General features: G+C 43.7%; 1 protein-coding gene across 2 annotated transcripts in view; it reads right to left on the bottom strand.

Annotated features, from left to right (window-relative positions):
* SHC3 (SHC adaptor protein 3) overlaps window positions 1-22026 on the bottom strand; it is a 185490-nt gene that overhangs the window by 89722 nt on the left and 73742 nt on the right. For both annotated transcript variants that reach the window (XM_081067439.1, XM_081067440.1), the window contains exons 4-6: window positions 10427-10490; window positions 8050-8169; window positions 4544-4597 (exon numbers count right to left, since the gene is read on the bottom strand). In XM_081067439.1, coding sequence (XP_080923565.1) covers window positions 4544-4597; window positions 8050-8169; window positions 10427-10490 — 238 coding nt within the window. The remainder of the gene's footprint in view (window positions 1-4543; window positions 4598-8049; window positions 8170-10426; window positions 10491-22026) is intronic.

Raw genomic sequence — 22026 nt, 5'->3', positions numbered from 1 at the left:
TTAAGATGTTTGAAAACTGAGGTCGATTTAGAAGTTTTATCCTTACACGTGAAACATGAGCCGCCTTGCTTGTCTGCTCTGCTAATTGGTGCTATGGCCTCAGAAGTGGACCAGGTAATCACGTGGATTTTAGTTTCCAAACAGTCTGAGGGAATAATAATTCTCTTAATTCTTGAAAGCAGAAAAGACTGCTCTGAAAAGCTAACATTTTCGACATTCAAAAAGTCTCAGGGGTGGAGGGCAACTCATAAACATCTATCCCACTGTTTCAGATATTTCCCAAATGTTACTGCTTCAAAGGGCTGCAAGGTTATTGATTAGCCTCGCTGTTTTCGGCATCTGAAAGATTCTCTGGCGTGCGTGAGTTCCTTCCTTATCATGTTCTGTGGGTAGAGGAGCCAACGACTTCTCTCTGTATAGTGCTCCTGGAAAGCCCTCCAATGGGGGAGGGCAAGGGGGAGCATGCGTGTGGGTGAGAGTGCAATGGTTATTGAGCACCCATTGCAGGGTGGTGAGTGGTGAAGACACATGCCATAGGTCGTCATCCCTGGAACTCACAATGACACAGTAAGACCAAGCAGGGGGAGAAGAGCTCTTCCAGCACCTCTTCACATAACAGGCTGTTATCAGGATCATTCTCCAGCGTGCAGCCTGGCCACCTCTTTCCTCTTCCCACTCAGTTCACTGCCTGTTGGTATACTCACACACTGACCTCACAAAGGGAGTGGGCGACAATCAAACGAGTCTACCTGTCCTCCGGTCATTTCCATCAAGGAAGATCTGGTCAGACTCTGAAGCTATTGGCAAAAATAAGGAATGTGGCTTGTAATCATAGACCCTCTTCCTGGATTCAGGAGATGTTACTGTCAGAAGTGTCCTTAGGGAGCACTATTGTTTCTTAAACTGAGATCCACAGAACCTAGGGTTGGGCAGGTGTACTCCCTAACATTTGAGATGTCACCAGAATTTCCTTTTAATTTTGTGTTTTCACTTCCATGATAATCTTGAAAATCTTAAAAATAGCATATTCAGGACCACCTGAATGACCACGATGTCTTCATGTTCTGCATGCTACTTCAGTACCAAGATTTTTAGTTGGGTTTCCAACATTATGGGTACCCGGTTTTTAAAAGACAGGAAAGAACTGCCAGGCTAGATGCCTTTGCCCCACTAGAAGCAAATTAATGTCACATTTGTACACCGTGATGTACAACTGAAGTGTTTGCTTGAATAGAAGAAATTAGTGGCACGACTGCGTCACCTGGTACCCACGGCAGTAGAGAGGTGCTGACCTCAAAAGATTCTGAATGCACCATGGTGGCCAGCTGTAGAGTCACTCTGGGAGCAGAGATTTAGTTTCAGCAAAACTTTATCAATTTCAGTTAATTAATGTTACTTTGAAGGTTATCGGTTTAACTATTTATTTAACTTCCAAGTTTGATTGGGGTTTACAGTTCAATAAAAAGTATAACATAAGGAGTCTACACTTATTGTTTTGGTACATATTTGGGTAACAAAATTAATTTGAGTCAATACTAGTGGCATACACAAGGAAACTCTTCTTTTTAAATTCTTACTCTAGTCTGAGAAAGCTAGGGAAGGAGGGCCAGGAAGATGTGAGGTGTCCCTGTCACTCAGTATGGAAGCCAGGATATAGATTTTCTGACGCCAGTGTTGGGTTTTCTTCTGGCACAGTGGGGGAATGTATTGCTGTTTAAAACAATGTTCTTGACATCACATAATGAGCACAGGAAGTTCAAAGATCAGGCTGCCAAGTGCCTATTCTGTGTTTATCCATCGTTGTTCTTAGTTCCCAGGACGTTCTGAGCCTGACCATTATTCTGGCATTCTTTTGGTGGTCTTTTAACATGGCTCGTAGTAGTAGATTATAATTATAGTGTGCCTTTTTTTGTAGGGGTTAACAGTGTTTTCCAGTCTGTCTTATTTGACTTTCAAAATACCATTTTCTTACCTGGTAAACTGAGGTACAGAGCAGTAAATGATACACATTTAGCAGCAGAACAATGAATAGAACCTATAACTGTTGGTTTTATTTAAAACACCTACCAATTGTAATGATTACAAACCAATTAGATAAGGGAATTCATGCACAATGTGATATGCACTTGGATTAGTTAAAGTAGAAATGGAAAGTAACCAGGCTTCCTATCCCATGGTATGGTGACATTTCCTATATCAAAAAAAATCAGAAAGAATATAAAAAGTTATGAATTACTTTAAGGGTCACTGAGTGCTTCCCTTTTTTTGTTTTTAAAGAGGTGGTAGGGAAATTGAAAATACTTCACAGACCTGTGTGCATCCTGGAGAACCAAATAATTTTAACACAGGACAATGTATTTGGCTTCCCATTTTATAGATGTCTGCATCTCCACTCATGATATTATCATGAAGATGAGGTTTGAGACAACTTCTTGAAAGGAGCTGTTAATGCAAGTATGCAATATTTCTGCCTTTTATTTTTCAAACTAGGACACCTTTCAAATTTAAGAAATAATGGCTCCAAGCATCACACTGGGCAAACAAGTTGACAGCCACTGCAAGTTAATTAGAGCCAGATACAGATATAGGTAGAGGCATAAGTAGATATGTGTGTAGGTGTAGCAGAGGCAGAGAATAGGTGTACATTCATGTGTAGATATAATACTCAGAAATGCACCTATGATGGGTTTGATTATGTAAGACTTCCACTTTCTAAATATACATCTCAATGAGGTCATTCATTTTATAATGAAACACAGAAAAATTAAAGGATTAGAAAGAAAGGAAAGGAAAAAAAGGGAAGGGAAGGGAGAAAAAAGAGGAAACCATCACAGAAGACTTGGAAACAAGACCCTGAGTATGAAAAAGGGCCAAAGCCAGTTAAACCCACTGAATGAGATGGTTAAATGGTTCTCTGGCCATCCTTCGACAATTAAGCAGAAGTTTAAGAGCAAAGAACCATCTTCAGAATGGACAAATCTTCTCCTGCAGGTGCACTTGGCTCAAGGGTCTGAGCCAGGAAGACGCCCATGCCTCTCCTTGCAGCTGAGCTCTCCTGGTAGGAGTGATGCTGGGGTGATGCGTGTGTGGGCTGCAGCAGCTGGACGAGGGGAGGGCGGGCTACCAGCTCTCCTGCAGCTGAGACACTCAGCCATGATTGCACTGCTTTTTGCAAATGTATATATTGGGCCCAGTAGAGGAAATCACTCTCTTGACATGGCTTTCAGTGTGCCAACAGCAGTTCTACAATCAGGTTACCCAGGTAAAAGGAGGCTGAGAGGAAAGATGTGTGAGGTAAACATGGGGCATGGAGAAGATTACCTTCCAGGCCTAGAAATAGACAAGGCCTCGGGATAAGGAGTGATATATGCACCGATTACTCAGGCTACGTTGGATTGGTAAACTTTTACTTAAAATCTGAGCATTACCTACTAATAATTTGGCAAAATATTAGGTCGGCGCAAAAGTAATTGCAGTATAAAAGGTTAAAAATAATTGCAAAAACTGCAATTACTTTTACACCGACTGAATAATACAAAACAACAACAGTAATAAAAACACCACAATAAGCTACCATTCTTTTATTATAAAAAGACCACTTAACAGCAAAAGGACATCTTGCCAAGATATAGAACAATTTTTTTGAGTAAATTTGGCTCCAAAGAAAACTCATTCCGTTGTCCTAATTTTTAGATGTTTCCCTGGACTGGCAAGAACTTTACTCAGACCAATAAAAAATAACATGGTAACGTGCTTGAGGGGGAGCCTTTTCTCCCCTTCACTGCTAGAAAGGGCTGTTTGTATTTTCTCCCTGAACCTCCTTCCCTCATGACTGATTTCCTGCCTGGGTTTCTTCAAAGGGCTGGACTGTCCACAGCCATTAAACAGCAGCATGTGTGAGTGTGGCCCTGAGTCCTGCCTCACCACACTGAAACTGAACCCTGACATTGAACTGTTGCATTCCTGACCAAACGTGGGAGCAAATCCCATTGTTATTGTATCTCCTTCATAAAAGAGGCAATGCAAAAACAGAATATTCTCATTCTATTCTCTATTCTGTATCTCTTTCTCTCCACAACTCCTTCCCTGTTGGTTAAACACACCATTAAAAGACTACAGTGTAAATTTGGAGGGGAAAATGTCAAGTACAAATATTTATGAATAAGCCAAACTAAGTAATTCCATAGTCTTCGAGTAGACTTAAAATACAAAAATGGAGGGCCCCAGTGGAGGTCCAATAAAAAAAAAAAACAGAAGAAAACAGGGCAGGCAGTCAGGAGACGAGAACACTGGGCAACTCTGAAACGCTGGTGAGCTGTTTCGTACCTTTTAAGAATGTCAGTGCTTCAAGGATTGTTAACAGCTCTTGGCTAATGAAATGAAAATTAATGATAGTCAAGCAGAGCTTATGTAATCAAGAGGGAGAAATAGTTGGTGTCATAGTAAACTTTCTTGATTATGTCAAGAGGCACACATTGGAAGCAGGGCCCCTTCTCAACAATTCCCCACAAATGCAAGAGAAAACAAAGTCCAGGGCACTTACCGGGTCGCCCCCTGAGGCAAAGGAGATGGACTGCATGTGGTGATTCGCTATAATCTGCAAAATCCAAAACAAGAAACAAGATGTATTGTTATTACCCTTCCTGTCTTGGAAAACCAACTGTTGGCAAGCAATACACATCAACAAGGTTTCCCCAAATGGTAAGATTGGTACTCAATGAAAATAACAATTATGAAAGTAATAACAATAGATAACCTTTAATGAACTTTCACAACATGTTAGCTGCTCATCTAGCAGCTTTGCCAGAGTTAGTTTATTTAATAAGTTTTACAGAAGCCTTGTGATGTAGGGGCTATTGTAACCACATTTCACAGATGGGGAGCCTGAGGCCCAGAGGGGCCCAGTGGCATGCTCAAAGTACTACAGCAGAGCTGTGACTGAACACAGAAGGTCTTAACAGCCATGCCTCTTTGAGAAGGAAAATGTCTCACCCCCACATTAAAACATTTCAACTGTGCAGTGTCTGTTCCCAAAGACATTTGGGATCTTCCACACAGACCCCATAACTGTAGTGGAGGGAAGTGTGGCTGTCCCCCACTTTATCCCATTTGTGTCATGTGCACATAAATTGGAAAGCCTGCATCCAAGATCAAAATCAATGCCATCTCTGGCATTCTTGTAATTTATCAATTTAAAAACCAGCAAGGACATTCCAAGTTCATTTTAAAAGGGGAAATTTCCATATGCATTATAAACTTCAGGGTACAGTGGAATTTAGTAGACACTGAGTAAATTAGAAGCTGCCCTAAATTTAAAAAGAGACATAAGTCTTCCATGCTACTTTTATCTTTTTTAAAACGCTGAAACGACATTGAAGTAAATTTCCGGGGGTGGAAACAGCACTCTTGTCTCCTTCCCAACATAACCAGGTTTATTTTTGCTCAGCCCCCTCAGGCCCTCACTGATGGACAGTCAGAATTTACAGAGCCATAATCCTAACATCCAAGGGATTTTTCCAACCATGCTCCTATAAAACTCAAAGCAAAACTATAAGTGAATTGTAAGATTAAAAGAAAAGGGGGGGGAGGTACTTTTAAATGTCTACTTCGGTTGTTAGGACTTGTAAAACTACTCAGGATCTAGAAAAACCTGAGCATATAGTAGTTAGGTTTTTGGGAAATCAAGTTATACATGGATTTTTAACTGCAGAGGTCAGAACCTCTGGCTCCAGCATTGTTCAAGGGTCAACCGTAAATAAATAAAAGCCATGAGTCCAGCTCCATGGCCTATGCCCAAGCCCAGATAGACCAAACAAATAGTTGCCATTTGAAGTTCTCTGGAATCCTGCCTTCCTTGTCCAGGGGTAATGGGCTCCTGGGAGAGCAATGAGGACAGAGCAGCCCCCAAATGATGATAAACTATGACATCTAAAATTAAGTTTTGCTTATTTAATTTTTTGCTTCTTTAATTTTTACTTATAAAACAGTTCTAAAACTGGGGTTTGGAAATCAACGTGGACACTAAGATTTAAGAAAAAAAATGGAAATTATATTTGTTCAACGCAATGTACAACCATTATTGTGTGATTGAGTGTTATCCCTTTGGCTAAGAGAAATTGAAAGGACAGTAAGGAAATTAAAGCTAATTAACTGAAAACATGTGTTTTTTTTATCTGAGGGTGTTTCATCTTTTTCTACTACTTGAGAGCTTTACAGATGGGAGCAGGCATTTCGTTGCTGCTGTCTCTCTGTATTGAGAATGGAGTGTCCACTTGGCTTCTTCTCAGTTTGCTACAGTCAAGGCCTTACTAAACTCAGCCAGACAGGAGAGCCAGAGAGATGTGAGCTTTGGCTCCCATCAAACCTTCCTCAGACTGTGATCATGATGTCCAAGCTAGCATCTACCCTGACTCATGCCCATCCACCTAAACCAAGGGCAGGACAATGAGAACTGAACACACCCAACCAGCTTCAATCCCAGGATGGAGAGGGCCAGTCATGGTGGTCTCATCCTTTCTACTGTTTCTGAAGTGGGGAATTAGGTAAAAGGGGAATTAAGAGATAAGTTCCCACAGAATTGAGGACCACAGTTTGAGGATTCCTAGAAATAAAAGGTGCAATGGACACATAGAATAAGTGTGGGCATATGAGTGCAGAGCTGAGGGGACCAACCTCTGTTAGCCATTACGGGTAACTTGAGTCAGCTGCAGACTTGAGGCAGCTCCAGAGAGTGGTTGAGCCTATTGAAGTTTCTTAATCTACCACCTAAATGACAAGTTAACCCATCCCTTAGAAGGGCCAATGAGAAAAGACAAGGGATCACCCATCACTTGAGTCAGAACAAAGGAATGGAATGACAAGTGGCATCCAGTATGTCAAAACAAAGCCCAGACATTCCCTCTTGTTTCTAGAAATTCTGGATCTAGAATTTATTTCAACATCTCAGATGTGGAGGGTGGGGCAGAGAACTAAATACAGGTGGGGATGCTGCTTGCTTACGTGGGGAATTTGGAAATCAATAACTATGAATATGTATAGCAACATACATGTATCCCTGGGCATCCCTGGTGACATACTGCCAGAGTCAGGAAGTGTGTCATCCAAAGGTGTGTGGGTTGCCCATTGTGTAGCATGGGTACATATGATTTCCAACTCACTCTGCCAGCAGTGAAGGCCCAGGCTGAGCAGAGCAGGTGAAGGCACATTATGGTTACAAGCATTTTTACCTATTGGTACACAGGGCAGCTGCTCAAATACACACTTGAACCATTATGTTAAACAATTACCTCTAATTGTTCTTGACAAACATCCCTTGGGAAGAGGCATTTTTCCCTGGGCAAGCTCTGAATCAGGTCAAATAAAGACAGCCTTGGGAATAAGGTCTTCTAGGGAATGACCACACAGGTCATATAATGATATCAGATAACCATTTTTCCAGCAGAAGGAACTAACCACCAGGGAAACCTAAAAAATAGACACTGTAGAGGAGCCCAACCATCCTAACGAGAATTTGCCTCAATGAACATCATTGCAGTGCTGCCATGGTCAGCAACCAACACTTTCCTCACTGGGAATGCCACAGATACACCACATCACATCAACCCTGTCACACTGTCAACTGTGAGAGGATCCAAAATAATGGCCCACTAAGAAAGAAAAAATACTGTCAATTAAACCATGACATGCAATTCATTTGAAAGATGACAAAATGTGAAAATAAAATGTGGGCTGTAGAACGAATGGAATATGGTATAAAAAAAATAAGAGCAAGGACAGTAAGAGGAGACTTTTGCACATGCACATACATAAGTAAACCAATGACTTCATGCATTATCCTCAAAAAACGGCAATTTGTTGCAGAATTAAAGAGAGCCACGTCCATCTATCATCCAGTTGGCGACCCTCAGAAGTGGCCAAAGTTTGCACACTCGTGAAAGTTTTACAGAAATGTGCTCCACACAGACCTGGCAAAGTTGGAAGTGGGAAGCCCTATGACACACCCACTGTGGGGGGGCCTTGGACAGGGCAGCAGCCCGAGAGCCCACAGACCTGTTTCGAGTCCGGCGTCCGCAGGTTCAGGCTGGCAGTGGATATGGTCAGGGAGATGCTCATGCCCGCAAACTGGAGGTTGCTCTTGCCCAAGATGCTGGACAGCATCTTGCTTGGAGGCTGTGAAATCAAGCAGCAGTATTTTAGCTTTTGATTCACGGGAGACCATATTGTTGAAGCCTCTATGTTGTTCCTATTTGCCACATCCCCAGACCTCCACCTTCCCACTCTCATTAGGCACATGAAGAAAATTGTTCCAGAAATGAGCTAGGAGGGTTGGGATCCAACACCAACACAACGATTCTAGAATGTGCAATATGCGAATTGTAAAACAGCTACTACGCACACACTGAGATGAGGGAAAGGCAGAAACATCAGTATCCCAGGCAGCTCATGTTGGGATACATCTCATGGGTGACTTGTAGGCCTGGGGAAAGCACCACAGGCCAGGGCGTGCAGCTTTGCAGACACACACACCAGTTTCATCACACCCAGTCATACTAGCAGGGCCAGACTACACCATCCAGCTCAGGGGTTATGGGCAATCCCAGCTGGTCATGAGCACACTCATTGCTGAAGGAATAGAACACACATGCTTTGGGCAACACATCCTCCAGTTCAGAGCTCACATGGGTGGTCCAGTTAGAATTCAGCGGGTCTGGAGATAGCACAAGGATGGACAGACTCAGTTCGGCTCTAACTGAGGCATCCATCAGCCCATCAGAAATGTCCTTGGCACATTTCTGTGGAATGGAGGAGAGGGACCTTATAAGCTGTGTTCTACAGCAGGCACGTTCTCCCTGGGACTGTGCATGGGCACTGCCAACACTTGTCTCTGTCCATTGCTAAACATCCAAACTTCTCTTCAGATTAGAGCACACCCTTTTTAATATGCCATTTAACACTAGTTCTTAACCAGGCAGGCACTGCTTGTGAGTTCCTGTCAGAACTAATTAAGGATAGAGTTGCTTGGGCCCTGAGTAAGTATACCTGGGGGGAGCCCAGAAGTCAGCATCATTTTTACCTTCTCACCCAGAGCAGCAGGAGGGTAACCCAAGACTTGCTGGTTGGGCGCCACTTGGCTCTGAAAGAGGATGTTCCCTGTCTCTGTTCTCAGACACATTCCTAGTTCCCGTATTCAAGATGCTGGAGGTTTGCTTGGCTTTTTATATCCCCTGTGGGCTGACTAGAACATAGACTGGCACATCTAAGCCTTCATCCAAAGTTGTCTGCCGGAAAGTCAGTTGCCTTGTGGGTCATGAATGTCCCCAAGCTATGAAGACAGAACTGACCCAGAGCCCTGGGACCAGCAGAGGCGAGCACAGAGCCTGCCCTGAAACCTCAGCCACAGGACAGACTCAGAGATACTCTCCCACATTCAGTCCAGGCACACAAAAGTCCTGATGGTGGGTATTTAATTCTGTATTTACTAGACATTAAGTAAAGAGTTTTTCTGAGCTTTCTCTTAATCCAGTTTTGTTTTTGTCTTCTGGTTCAAATACCTCAGGGTGAAAAGGTCAAGTCAGGCATTGAACACACAACACTGGAGCCAAGCGGTCAGGGCTGGAGCTCAGCTCCACAATCCATTTTAGAGATATCATGTTAGAGCCTGAAATTGTCCATGCTGGAAGTACTTACACTATGGAAGCACACACACTACACATTTAGTGCTTCTCAGTGATCCCCCCAAAGGACAGTTGTTAAACTTTTACAGGCGCACAACTGGGGCTGTGCGTCTACCTGAGAGAATCGTTCGAATGCAGCGAATTAATGATTCTAAAGGCTTAACAGAATGCCTGGCCCTATTTTTACATGTCTATTGTCATCATCAACTTTAGGTTTAGGCCCATGGTGAGTAACCAGGTCTGCTTTGAGTTGGCAGTGACAGCTAACTGTCCTCATCAACCACATGACAGAGCGAGGGAATCTAAACTTTCTGTTTCTTTTTTTAAAAAATTAAAGTTTATTGGGGTGACAAATGTTAGTAAAGTTACATAGATTTCAGGTGAACAATGCTGTATTACATCATCCGTAAATCCCGTTGTGTGTTCACCACCCAGAGTCAGTTCTCCTTCCATCACCATATATTTAATCCCCCTTACCCTCATCTACCACCCCCTCCCCACTTACCCTCTGGTAATAAACTTTCTGTTTTTAAAAGTGACAAGAGCCACTGCAAGTTACCCCCTTTAAACTAAGGGATGCCTTTTTGTTCCCCCATCCCTAATAAAAAAAAAAGTGACAAGAGCCAGGCCATGGGAGGAGGGATTGAACAATTGTATGTGATTAAAGATGCTGAGATTAAAGATTAAAGATGTCACCACAGAAGAGGGAGGAAGTAGAGGGGGAGATACGTGCAGAGTTGAGAGGACAGTACCTTTCTCTTCCTGAAGGCTCCCTTGGCTCCAGGAACAGCTTCACAAACGCGGCTGATGGCCTCCCTTAAGAGGACAGGAAGAGAGCCATTTTATCATGTCAGTCAAGATTCCATAACCCAGAGATTCTACAGATTCACGTCCCCAGCGAAAATATCTGCCTGTGTATTCCAGCATAGAAACTAGACCTGCCAGTTCGGGAGTCATCTGATTTCTCCTTTAAATACAAAACTAAGCAAAACACAAACAAGTCATCTTGACTCTGACTGGCAGTATCCTGGTTCTTTCTGGGCGTGCTCGTATCCTAACGGTGTGCTATGTATCAATGCCACACATTGTTTTTGTTCTTGTTTTGTTTTTATGTTTGGTTAAAATTCCGTTTTAGAGACTTGGTACCCTGAAATGTACTCCCCTGGATATTCTGTCATGGTGGTGGACATGGCACAAGGCCCACTCTTAATAAGTACTGCTATAGATCAAGATCCTTCTGAAGTGAGTCAGAATGTGATTAAAAGAAGTTAATCTCTCTGAGTGTTATTCCCACTGACAAGAGAAAAATTCTCAGATGTCCTAAATTAAATTCAGCGGACAGGAGGATGGGAGAAACAGGTAGGAGGCTAGTCAGTTAACGGACTTGAGCCAAACTCAGCAAAAGACTGCTCACGTTCCTGACTGTGTGTTGAAACGTTGGATCAACTTTGGTAATTATTTCAGCTCTTGTCTAGAAAGATCAGCCCACCACCAGATGCCACCTCATCCTGCTTACACATGAAATTTCCAGCCTGTTGCCCACAACCCATCCAGAAGCTACAAATACCACTTCCTGACAGACTCTGCACCTCTCCCAGAATTTTCCCGCCCTGACTTTTCCCATCCTCTTTATCTGTAGCCAATATAAATTCTTTCAAAATAACTTACATCTTTTTTCCCCAAAACATAACGTATAAAAGAGCCTGTCATCGTCAGGACTGCGGACATGTTTGTTTTCTCCATCTATCATGCTGCTGCTGGTTCAGACTGCAGACCCCAGGACTTGGTACTTTTCATGGCTAGAATATGGCCCAATAAACCTTTCCTTTCAGAAAAACTTCCATCCTCAAATGTTTTTGTCTAACACCAGCTTCTGTAGTTAGTAAATATCTTAAAATCAAGCGGATGTTAAAGGGGAAGAACTCCAGGGGTTTGCAAATGAGACAGAAATGAGGGCCTGTGCAGGGAAGTTCCATGGATCTGGCATTCATTGAGCAGCTACTGTGTACCAGGCACCGTTCTGAGGGAGGCAACGCGTGTCCTAGGTACTGAGGGGGCCTGACAGGAAGACCAGTTGCAAAGGGTCTGACCTTCAGGTCTGCACAGGGCAGGAGAGCACAGAACAGAGGGGACAATGTGCAAAAGTGAGACCAGATGTGGTCCAGATGCTGGAGGCTGGGGCCTGAGGTGGGGAGGATGTGGCTAAGACAGTCACTTGAGAGCAAACAAAGCTCAATTTTGTGAGTCAGCCTCAGTGAGAAATGATGGCAGATCCACTGAATGTGGCTCCAAAGTCAGGAGCTCAGAAAAGAGCTGGGTGTACCTCTCAACTCCCACAAGGAGAAAGAGAACATGGAAAAAAATAAACAGGGGTTTGGAGACATGCTAAATGATAAAGAAGATAATGGGTCTTCGAAATATTCCACAAGCTTTCTTAGCTGAATACTTCTTGAAATTATTTTCTATCATCTAGAAAAATAATTATCATCCCAATACAATGCTTTTAAGAAAAATATGACCTTGTCAAATTAGGTAAGAGACTATTAAGAGAAGCTTTATGTCTGCCATTAAATTCATTATAGAGAGTAGAGAAAAAAATACTATTCTAAAAGTTCAGACGCCGTGAAAACTGTAGACTATGAATCACCATGACTCAGAAAAAGTTTATTTAAAAGAAATAAATGTTTTTGATGTTTGTGCTTAGTCATTTATTTTATAATAATAGCCTCACTGTGGTTCTATCAAAATTATCACCCAAAGTACTTTCTAAAAGTAAATTCCCTATTGAAGAAGGTCAAGTTGTCTCTTTAAACAGCTATATGAGCCCCTGTATCTAAATTTTATGTTTAATTTTTTAAAAGTGTAATGCCTCTCTGCACTGTGTTTGTTATATTAAGTGATATATTTACCTGAACAAAGCAGCTAAATCTATGATGGTCTCAGCAGGCTAGGAAAGCATTTTATGGTGGAAAGTCTCCCGTAAGTCATTACTTAGCTACCCCTAATAAGCCTCAGATTTATTTTCCCTTCCACTGACATAGAAGATTAGGGGGGAAAAATCAGTCTTGAATGACAGTTTTTAAAAAGAAAATGTCAAATGTCTAACCTACAATATAGGCTAGACGCCATCAAAGGTCTAATCTAGTCAGGCCACACACAGCTTGGGCAGCAGGCTTGTTAGTTCTCTGTCACTTCTGGGAAAATGCTCTCCCTTCCTCACTGGCATAAATTTGTTTCTAACGCACATATGATAGCATGTGTGTGTGAATTCTCATTTCAACCAGGTTGACAGTGTTTCTGTTCGAAATAAAAATGTGACATAACTATTAACAACTGCAATGTTTAGATGAATGAAATTAGTAACTTGAATATCAAAGTCAAATTTTAAATGTAACAGTTCTCATTGTCCCTCCTTACTGTTTAGCACCCTGAATTTTGGTGAGCAGTACTGTTTCAGTTTGTTTATTTAGCAATAATTATTTAGCTTCATGTAATTCCATTTAATCCCAATGTGAGTCTCAGGTAGCAGGTTTGCTGTGTTTTTAATAATAGAGATTGTTTCTTAACATTCTGTTCAGTGCAACCTCATTCCGGTAAGCCAACCCATGACCTCAGAGCTCAGTGAAAAGGAAAATGGAATCTTTGGCACCTCTACAGTTATCTGAAAGTAACCTCAAATGCCAACCCCCACTTTTTCATGAGTTCACCATCTTCTCCTATTCTGTCTAAAATTTTTATCATTAGAGCCAGTATCCTTCATATTTCATAACCTTTTCTTTGGAGAGTAGGAGTTTTGAATGGGATCCTTTGAAATCATGCAGCACCATCTTTCTCCCTATTCATCTATCTCATTGCAGCCCACCCTGCTGTCTACACACACACACACACACACACACACACACACACACACACACACTTTACAGGGTTAAACAATCTTTTTAAAAAGGACATCCAGGTGATTTCTGCACTCATGGGATTGTATTCTGGTAGGGGGAGGGGCAACAAGCAAATATATATAACAGCAACTTGTGATCAACTTCATGAACAAACAAAAAAGAGAGATAGGTGGTGAAGGGTAGCAGAATATGTCACCCCAAATAGGACACTTTGGCATAAGGGTTATTTTGAGTTAAAGGCAATTGAGACGAAGCAGATACAAGAAATGTTCTCTGCTCTCCTCTGTTTGCCTAAAAACAGGACATAAATTTATAAAGGTGTCCCTCCTCCTCTCTCTACCATGAAGGACAGAAGTTAATCACTGGAGACAACTCTAGACCCTGATCAGCCCTGAGACACAGCAGAGGAATCTGCAGGACCAATAGTGCCACTAGCCCTCATCTTCCGTTTGCTCCCCAGTGCATTTGCCTTGCCAGAATGTGCTGCACCTAGAAACTCAAAGTCTTTTTCCTGTATCTTGTCACTTCTGTACAGATATATTGCTCTTTGGTTAAGATGGCCTATATAAGTGTAAGTTCTAAACACTTCATTTAGTTTCCTGTCTATATGCTATATGCGCGCTGCATATATTAATCAACTGTTTTTCTGTTGTTAATCTGTCTTTTGTCTAATTTGCAGGGCTTCAGTCACATGATATAGGGTGGCAGAGCAAGAAAGTTCTTCCTCCCTTACAGTAATAAATGTGGTTCCGAATATCAGTAGGGGGATTTACCCAGTGAGTGGCATTTCAGTACCTGGGCAACTATCCAGAAAAAATTAAGTGGGGTTCCTATCTTGTGCTTTATGCAAATGAATTCTAGATGGATCACAGATTTATTTTGTTTGTAATGAAACCATAAAAGTGCTAAAAGAAAACTCAGAAGACGTTTTTTATCTTTGAGTGGAAGGATTACACAAAATCGAGAAACCATCAAAGAAAATACTGACACATTCAACAGCATAAAAACAAAAATGTATGCACTGGAAAAAGAGGTAACATTTCAGTCAAAGAGGTAATTGTCTTAATATAAGTCAATAAGGAAAACGTCAAAAACGCAATGGAAAATGAGCAAAAGGCATGAAAAAAGTGTCCATGGGACATACAAATGACTCTTAAAAATATGAAACGATTCTCAGCTTTACTCATACTAGGTATACAAATTAAAGCCTATACTAAAACTCCATTTTTACAGCCAAAGACTTATGCTTGATAGGACTTTGTGGGGAAATACTCCACATCGGTGAGGAGGTAGCTCGGCACAGCCTCCATGAAGGCAGATTGGTCAGATCCCAGCAAAAGGAAAGACACACCGTCCCTTTGGTGCAGCAGTTCACCTTCTGGCATGCAACCTCTAGATACACTCACAGACAGGCCAGAAGGCTGTGTGGACTGCCAGGGGTTACAGCAAGGTTTCCAATAGACTGATGAGAAACAATCACTGTCTCTCACAGAGGCCAGTTCAATAAATTATGGCACCTCCGTAAAATGGACCACCAACACGGTGAAGCTGATGGTGCCCTCTGCACCCTCACCTTCTCTTTCCCCCTCAATGCCCTTCAATCCGACTCTTATTCCCACTAGCTACTCCTGCAAAATCACCAATAGGCACCATGACACCAAATCGATGGGCCACTGTTTTCCTCACTCCCTTGACATACTTCCTTTTCTTGGTTTCTTGACCCCATGCTCCTCTGACATCCTATGACCTCCTGGGTTCTTGGTCAGTTTCTTGCCTCCTGTGTGACTCAGTCTCTAAATTGTGGGGAGCCACAGGGTTCCGTCCCACCCACCTCCTCTTTGTTCTCTGCATGACCTGGATACAGCAGCATGCATGTCCCATATCTAGTTCTTTCAGTTTCAGATAAGAAAACATCCTCAATCTCTTATAACCTCATCCATTTTCCCATTTCCAGTACAAAAATGCCCTAGTCCAGCATAATGGTGAAAGCCTCCTCCCTCCCTCCTGCCTGATACAAAAACATCCAGGTGGCCAAGAAAGGAAGGTGCCTCCCAAGCTCTGGCTGTAGCTTCTGACCCCTTCTTGGGAATGTGGGTGCCTAGGGAGAAGCCAGGGCTCATGCAGGGGTACGGCTAGCCCTGGCGCTGGGTGTTCTGGCCAGGGCTGGTGTTTGCAGTGACTCCTTCTCTCACAGGCACTCTCCTGGTTTCTTTGAAGACCCCTCCCTGGGGAAGATCTGGGTGCCTGTGCTACAAAATGGACAGTGTCTGTTCTTTATCTACTCACACCTCTTCCCCTTCCAGGCATCCATACTTGTTGGGTAGCTCCAGCCTCTTGCTGCTGACGTGGCCCCAATCTTTAACAGAAAGCCCTCTGGGGTGGGTCCAGTGGGCTCATGGCTCACGTAGGGTGCCCCATACTCCCAGCACCTTTTTCTGGCTATCAGCAGGAGGCAATTTCTCCCAGACCAAACCCACTCCTGTTTCAGATTTCACTAGTGTGAGTCCATTGGTCTACTGGGCCTCCCAGACTCCGTGACACATGTCAAAGTCTGCGTGATCTCCTGAAACCGCACGTTATGTCTGAAGTTGGGTTGGGGGTTAGGGATCACAGAGAACAGGACCCTCGTCAAAGAAATCCTGTGCGTAACTCCCAACCTCATCCTGTTGTACCTTTCCAGGTGGGTACTGGGTAAGTAGGAAGAAAATAGATTCCCGCTCCTATCTTGTTTTCCCAAGCCCTGCTTGGGTGGTCTCACACCACAGGCCTCAGGACTGCTGGAACCATGGCCTTGCTGGACCTCAGTCTCATCTTACGCTGTGGTGATCTCCATCCATTCCCATCCTAAGGTGTCTCACTGTCTCCAACTGCCTCACTTGTCTTTGTTTCTAGCTTAACATCTCCGAAAGTACCAGGATTTTATGAACAATTCCTACACCCAATTAGCGTCTCCACTTCACTGTTGTAAAGTCTTCTCAAACTGAGCTTTTCAAACAAGCCTTGATTGTCCCCACCAAAAGCATCTCCCCCCACCATCTTCCCATGGCAGAAAATAGGATTTCCCCTGCCCCACACCTCGGAGCTGTCCTTGATGCTCCCGTGCCATCCCCACACCAAATCCATCTCAGCCCTGACCACCATGGAGAAGACAAGACAGTCTGTGTTCTCCAGAAAACTGCAGAGTAGCAGAGGAGACCAGCAATGCGTGGAATAGTCCGGAGGAGACCATCGCCAGAGAACGCCATGTGCTATTAATCATTACTCAGAGTGCAATTCTGTCGTTCAGAGAAATGAGAAGGCAGATACACACCGTCAGTGCAAAAGGAACTGGAGACCAAGGAGTTATCACAAGAAAATGCAAACTGGATATGGGGCCAGAAGGGAGCGCAACACGACAGAGGGAGTGTGAGGAGTGGCCTTCTGGAAACATGGATGTGCCGGGAAATGACAGACTGGGCCCAAATGTGTAAAGAGGAGGAGTTAGGAATTCAGACTTGGGACCGAAAAGCATTCAGAGATGTGTTGAGGAGGGATAAACCATAGAGGCCTTTTAAGTAGGGTGATACGATAGAAATAGAAGTGAATGGACATTAATTTAGCAGCCATGTGCTGGATTGCTGAGAAACAGCAGGCAGGAAGATGAACCCAGACTTTGGTGATGAAAGTGACAATAAAAAGAGAACCATTTGGGGAAGAAAACCTGCAGGCCTGCCTAACATTGTGGCAGGTGACGCTGAGCGGCATCATAGATGCTCACTCTCGTCACGGGGATAGCTTCTCTCCCTTCCCAAGGACACACAAAAATGGGTCATTATCTCCATCCTAAAACCAATGTCTGACACCCAGCAGGATGGAGCTACGAGTCTGCCAGCCTGGGTGAGAAGACATGCAGGAGCCCAGAGCATCCAGAGAGGGACATTACAGCGAAAGGCTTCTTCCCAGTTTTGTCCACAGGCTAATAGATGACACTCCTCCGGCACCAGCAATATAAAGTGTCCGAGTACAATCAGCCATGCAGCAAATGTAGGGTTCAATATTAATTTCAGGCATCAAAAATACTTTAAACTTGATTTCTAATATATAATTTCACCAGAATGGGTTGAAACCACTTATATCTTCTAACAATACGTATGCTGCAAGCACAAACAGAGCCAGGAGTTTTGAAGTCTGTGTACCACTTGAGAAATCAATGAGATGCCAAAAAGTTCCCCAAGTGTTTGGCTTTAGAGTCACCTATGCCATTATTATGGCAACAGTTTGCAGCATGTCCCAGACATACAGACGCAGTTGGTGTAAATAAATATTGGTTGATAATTATAAAACAGATGCAAAAAAATAGTATCTTATAAGTTCGCATAAACAAACCCAGTTGGAAACTAGAAAAGAGATCCTTAACCATGCAGAAATTTCTCACAAAATGAAAGGTAAACTCTTGGGATTGCTAAGAATGTATAGACCAAAGAGTAAAAGCCAACTGAGACAATATTGAAGCTAATAGTCCTTACGGTTAAAATAACTTATTTTAAAGTTTGCTCAAGGTCACAGGGGGTGTCACAAACATCTTTAAAAGATCAGGGACTTAGTTTATTCTTACAAATGTTTTCACTGAATTTTCTTTTCCCCTTTAAAATTCTGGCCATTGGGTGAGACAAAGTCTTCTGCTCCCAACTTGACTGCTTCACGATGCTGATTAGCCCATCAAAGAGATAAATGCACACCCGTAATTCAGGCAGGTGCAATTTTATAAATGAGCCAAGTTCTCAGGCTATCAGGATGGGTCCCCCAGCCAAACGGTGCCACTGAGGGGCTGAACAGGGCCCCCCAAAGCAATGTGGAATCCACAGGCCCTGGGAGACCTTGAGTGTATCTGTCTTCACTGCCAGATTTTAAAAATCACTTATCTTTTTGGAGAGATGCATCTTCTAACATCAACTACCACAGGCTTTAAAAAAAACCCACCTAATTCCACTGAAATCTGCTCCCTCATAGCAAAGCAGGAATACAGGAGAAGTAAGCCAATCTGACCCCAAAACAAAAGGGGACCCCGCAGAGCTGACAGCGTGCCAGGCCTTGTTCTATGGGCTCACAAGTTATTTAATCTTCACACACCCTAAAAGGTGGGACTACTTATGGTGGCTTTATAGTCAAGGAAATGGAGACACAGGAGTTAAGCAACATGCCCAAGATCACACAGCCAGCAAGTGCCTGAGCCTGCTGAGCCCGGATCATGGGATACTAATGCCAGAACCCACAGCTGTAAAGCCAAGCCCAGTGGAAGGTCCACAGAGATGGTGCTCTTTTCTGAACTCCAGCTATGGACCTCTGGGGAGCCCATCACATGTTTCCCAGCAAGGTCACACACAACAGGACTTGAGCTCTTAGTCTTTACGGTTACAGAACCATGTAAGGCTTTTGAAATCCTCAACACTAATGCAAATCCACCAGGAGCTGGAGAGCTGTGCAAGAAGGGGGTTGTGGGGACCAGAAAGCAGTGGCCACAATGTCCAAAATCTGCCTTGAGTGGACAAAGTGTGTTAACTGGTGCTCAGCAGTGAAAAGCAGTGGACTGTGAGCATGCACTGCGTGAACGAATCGTAATTACAAGGCCCTAGAGAGTATGTGCCACTTGATTCCATTTATTTATAAACTATAAGACATGTGGACTGGGCGGCAGGAGGCGGGAAGGGCCGTTGCAAAGCTCCCTGCGAAGAACACTGGGTACAGGATTTCCCATAGGGCCTGTAAAGCTCAGGGCAGTCTTCCGCACAAAGCCTTCCTTTTGCTCTAGTCTTGACAGAATCACATAAGCCTGAACCAAACACCTGGTCTCCCCTCAGTCTTCTATGGTCACTTGTCTTTGTAAAGTGGCAGCTAATCCAATGTGGGTGCCTGGTTAGCCAGGCGCTCAGAAAACTAGGCCGCGCCTACCCTTGCCCTGTGCTGTCTCATGCACTGGAGACTGAGGGCACGTTTCCCAGTGGAGTCTTTCCCTTCAGGATCCTGGGGGTGGATAGATGCAGGTCTCAAAGGCAGCAGCTAAAAATAGGTTCAGGCAGCAGCAGGATGTCAAGTGCAGCTCTGTTATAGCCCTCTGCCGCACAAAGACATGGCCGCTGTAATTATTTTAGTATGTCATGATGTTTTGACATCTTAGAAAACCTTTGTAGCTGGGGAGAGACCACCTCTCTGGGGTTAGCCCATTCTTAGAGATAGCAAAGGGCCCAGGCGAGCATGCATGTGGTATGCAGACCAACCAGTGCAGAGCCAGGACTCCCCTATCTGACCTGTGCTTCCCAGGAGGCAACATCCCTCTGCCTTCGTCATCCCAAGACCAGGTGCCAGGCAACTGGGGGCCACCCTTGATGCTCAGAGTCCCTGGGATCATTCAAACTAGCCAGTCCTAAACTGCTCACCCTGCCCTCCCTTCCCCTGCCCTAATCCCAATAAAGGCTCTGGCCTAACCTTCCGCTACTCCTCTGCTCTGCTTCCTGCCCACCCTGGTGCTTCCCCACGTGGTCTGTGTGCTGTGCCTCCAGCCTCTAGGACCTGGGAATATAATATGCCTTGTTTCTTCTTGAGCTTCTTCTATGTTTCCTCTTATGGCCAAACCTAACTGACCCTCTCTAAAGAATACAAAAAAGGAGGCCTAATGGGTTTCCATTAAGTTTTAAGGAAAGAGAGGGAAAGGAAAAAAAGAAAAAACAGAGTATGATCTTTCCCTGATTAAATGTGTTGGGGAACATTCCTGAAATGTTTTAATTAAAAATCTTTAGGGAAAAGAAAAGTTCCTCAATTTCTCCGCTGTCCTTACACTTCACATTCTAAGTTTGCTACGTCTGAGGAGAAAAGGAACAGTGGAGGTAAACAGAGCTTGTCCATAATCAACAAAAAGAGAACCAGGCTTTCAGCCGACCCCTCGGCCAGCATCCTCTTAAACAGAAACACTCTTGTGAGCTGGGGTGGAAGGGAGATGAATATGTGTCACTTCTTGTTTTCTTCTACTTCCAACATGGTCCATTTCTAGGGGCTCTATTTCCTGACCAGGAAAAGCAGTGTCTTCCAGACAAGCAAGACTCACAAGGAGGTGGGTGGAGGGAGAGGGGTCACTGCACAGGCTCTCTTCTCTCTCCACCCAAATCACTCATGTCTAGACTTCTAAATAAATAAGGTCAAAAAAGGTAAACTACCATCTATGTCACCAATGTGGGCATAGCAGAGATTCTGAACCACACCACATAAAGTGTCACTGGGAAAATTAAAATGGGTTGGATCTGTGTTTGTTTCTTTGCATAACTCATAGATTAAATTCCTATGTAGTCAGATTAACTGGTGCCCCAGCACTTTAGACTTGCTCTACACAAACCCAAGCCGAAAAATGTAAACCTAAAACTTAGGCCACTATCTGCCTTTTAAATAACGACATTTGAGTATCAAACATTCAGTGTCCACTCAGGAATTTGGCACCAGTTTAGGAATGGCAGGCTACAAAAGTCCTACAAAATGTCCTTATTATGGACTCCTTATTTTGGTCAACAGTTTCTTCCTAAATCCGAAACTGAGAGGGTCTTGATCACCAACCACACCAAATACCTCCCACCTTCCTACTTCTATTAAAAACATATATTTAAGGAATATGATGATGTAAAATGCTGTTCAGTCAAGACACTGCTCTGTAGCCCCAGCTCACACTGGGCCAGGATGAGGGTGGAGAGAGGGTCAAGTACCCACCAGCAGGTGAGGCAGGGCTTCAGGCTGTTTAAACCTACTTTGCATAAGACTTCCTTGGGGACACAGACCCACAGAGGGTAGCACTGAACCTGTCTCCCAAAGACACACGTTGACTTTCTAAAATAAGGACGTGGGGCTTGATCCGCCCCCAGGGCATTAGAGGTATAGAAATGGCTGCCGAGTGCCTCCACCCACAGCCTAGGCAATAAGCAGACATGCGCTTACTTCCCTAATGAGAGCCTCTGGCTGCCTGCCCACGGGGATTCATTCACAGGGCGGTGGTGAGGGTGCTGGTGACTTCTGCTGCCCCTGAGCTCAGCCGGGGGCGCTTAACAATCACACCCATCGCAGAGGCTGCCTGTGAGGTTCCACTGAGATCACCTATGAATCCACAAAGCCTCTTGACACAATAGTGCCTGGCACAGGGGCAAACGCAAAACAACTCTCCGTGGTTTCATCCTCAGCACTCAAATCAAAGTGACAAGTACACATCTTCCTTCCGAACTGAAAAAAGAGCTTTAACTGACAGAGACATATGAACTGATCCTAAAATTGATTATATACATATGCATATATGTACCTATATACATAAAGAGAGAGACAGAGTCAGAGACAGAGAGAACTCTGAAGTCCTGGTGGCTAATTCTGGCTCCAGACATGAAGTACGTTCACACCGACCGTAATCTCATTCGTTTACAGACATATGGTCCCAAGGAACATATGGTCTC

Source organism: Rhinolophus hipposideros (assembly GCF_964194185.1).
Source record: "Rhinolophus hipposideros genome assembly, chromosome: 11".
NCBI lineage: Eukaryota > Metazoa > Chordata > Mammalia > Chiroptera > Rhinolophidae > Rhinolophus > Rhinolophus hipposideros.
The sequence above is the reverse complement of the archived record's forward strand: the minus strand, read 5'-3'. Positions and strand labels throughout refer to the sequence as shown.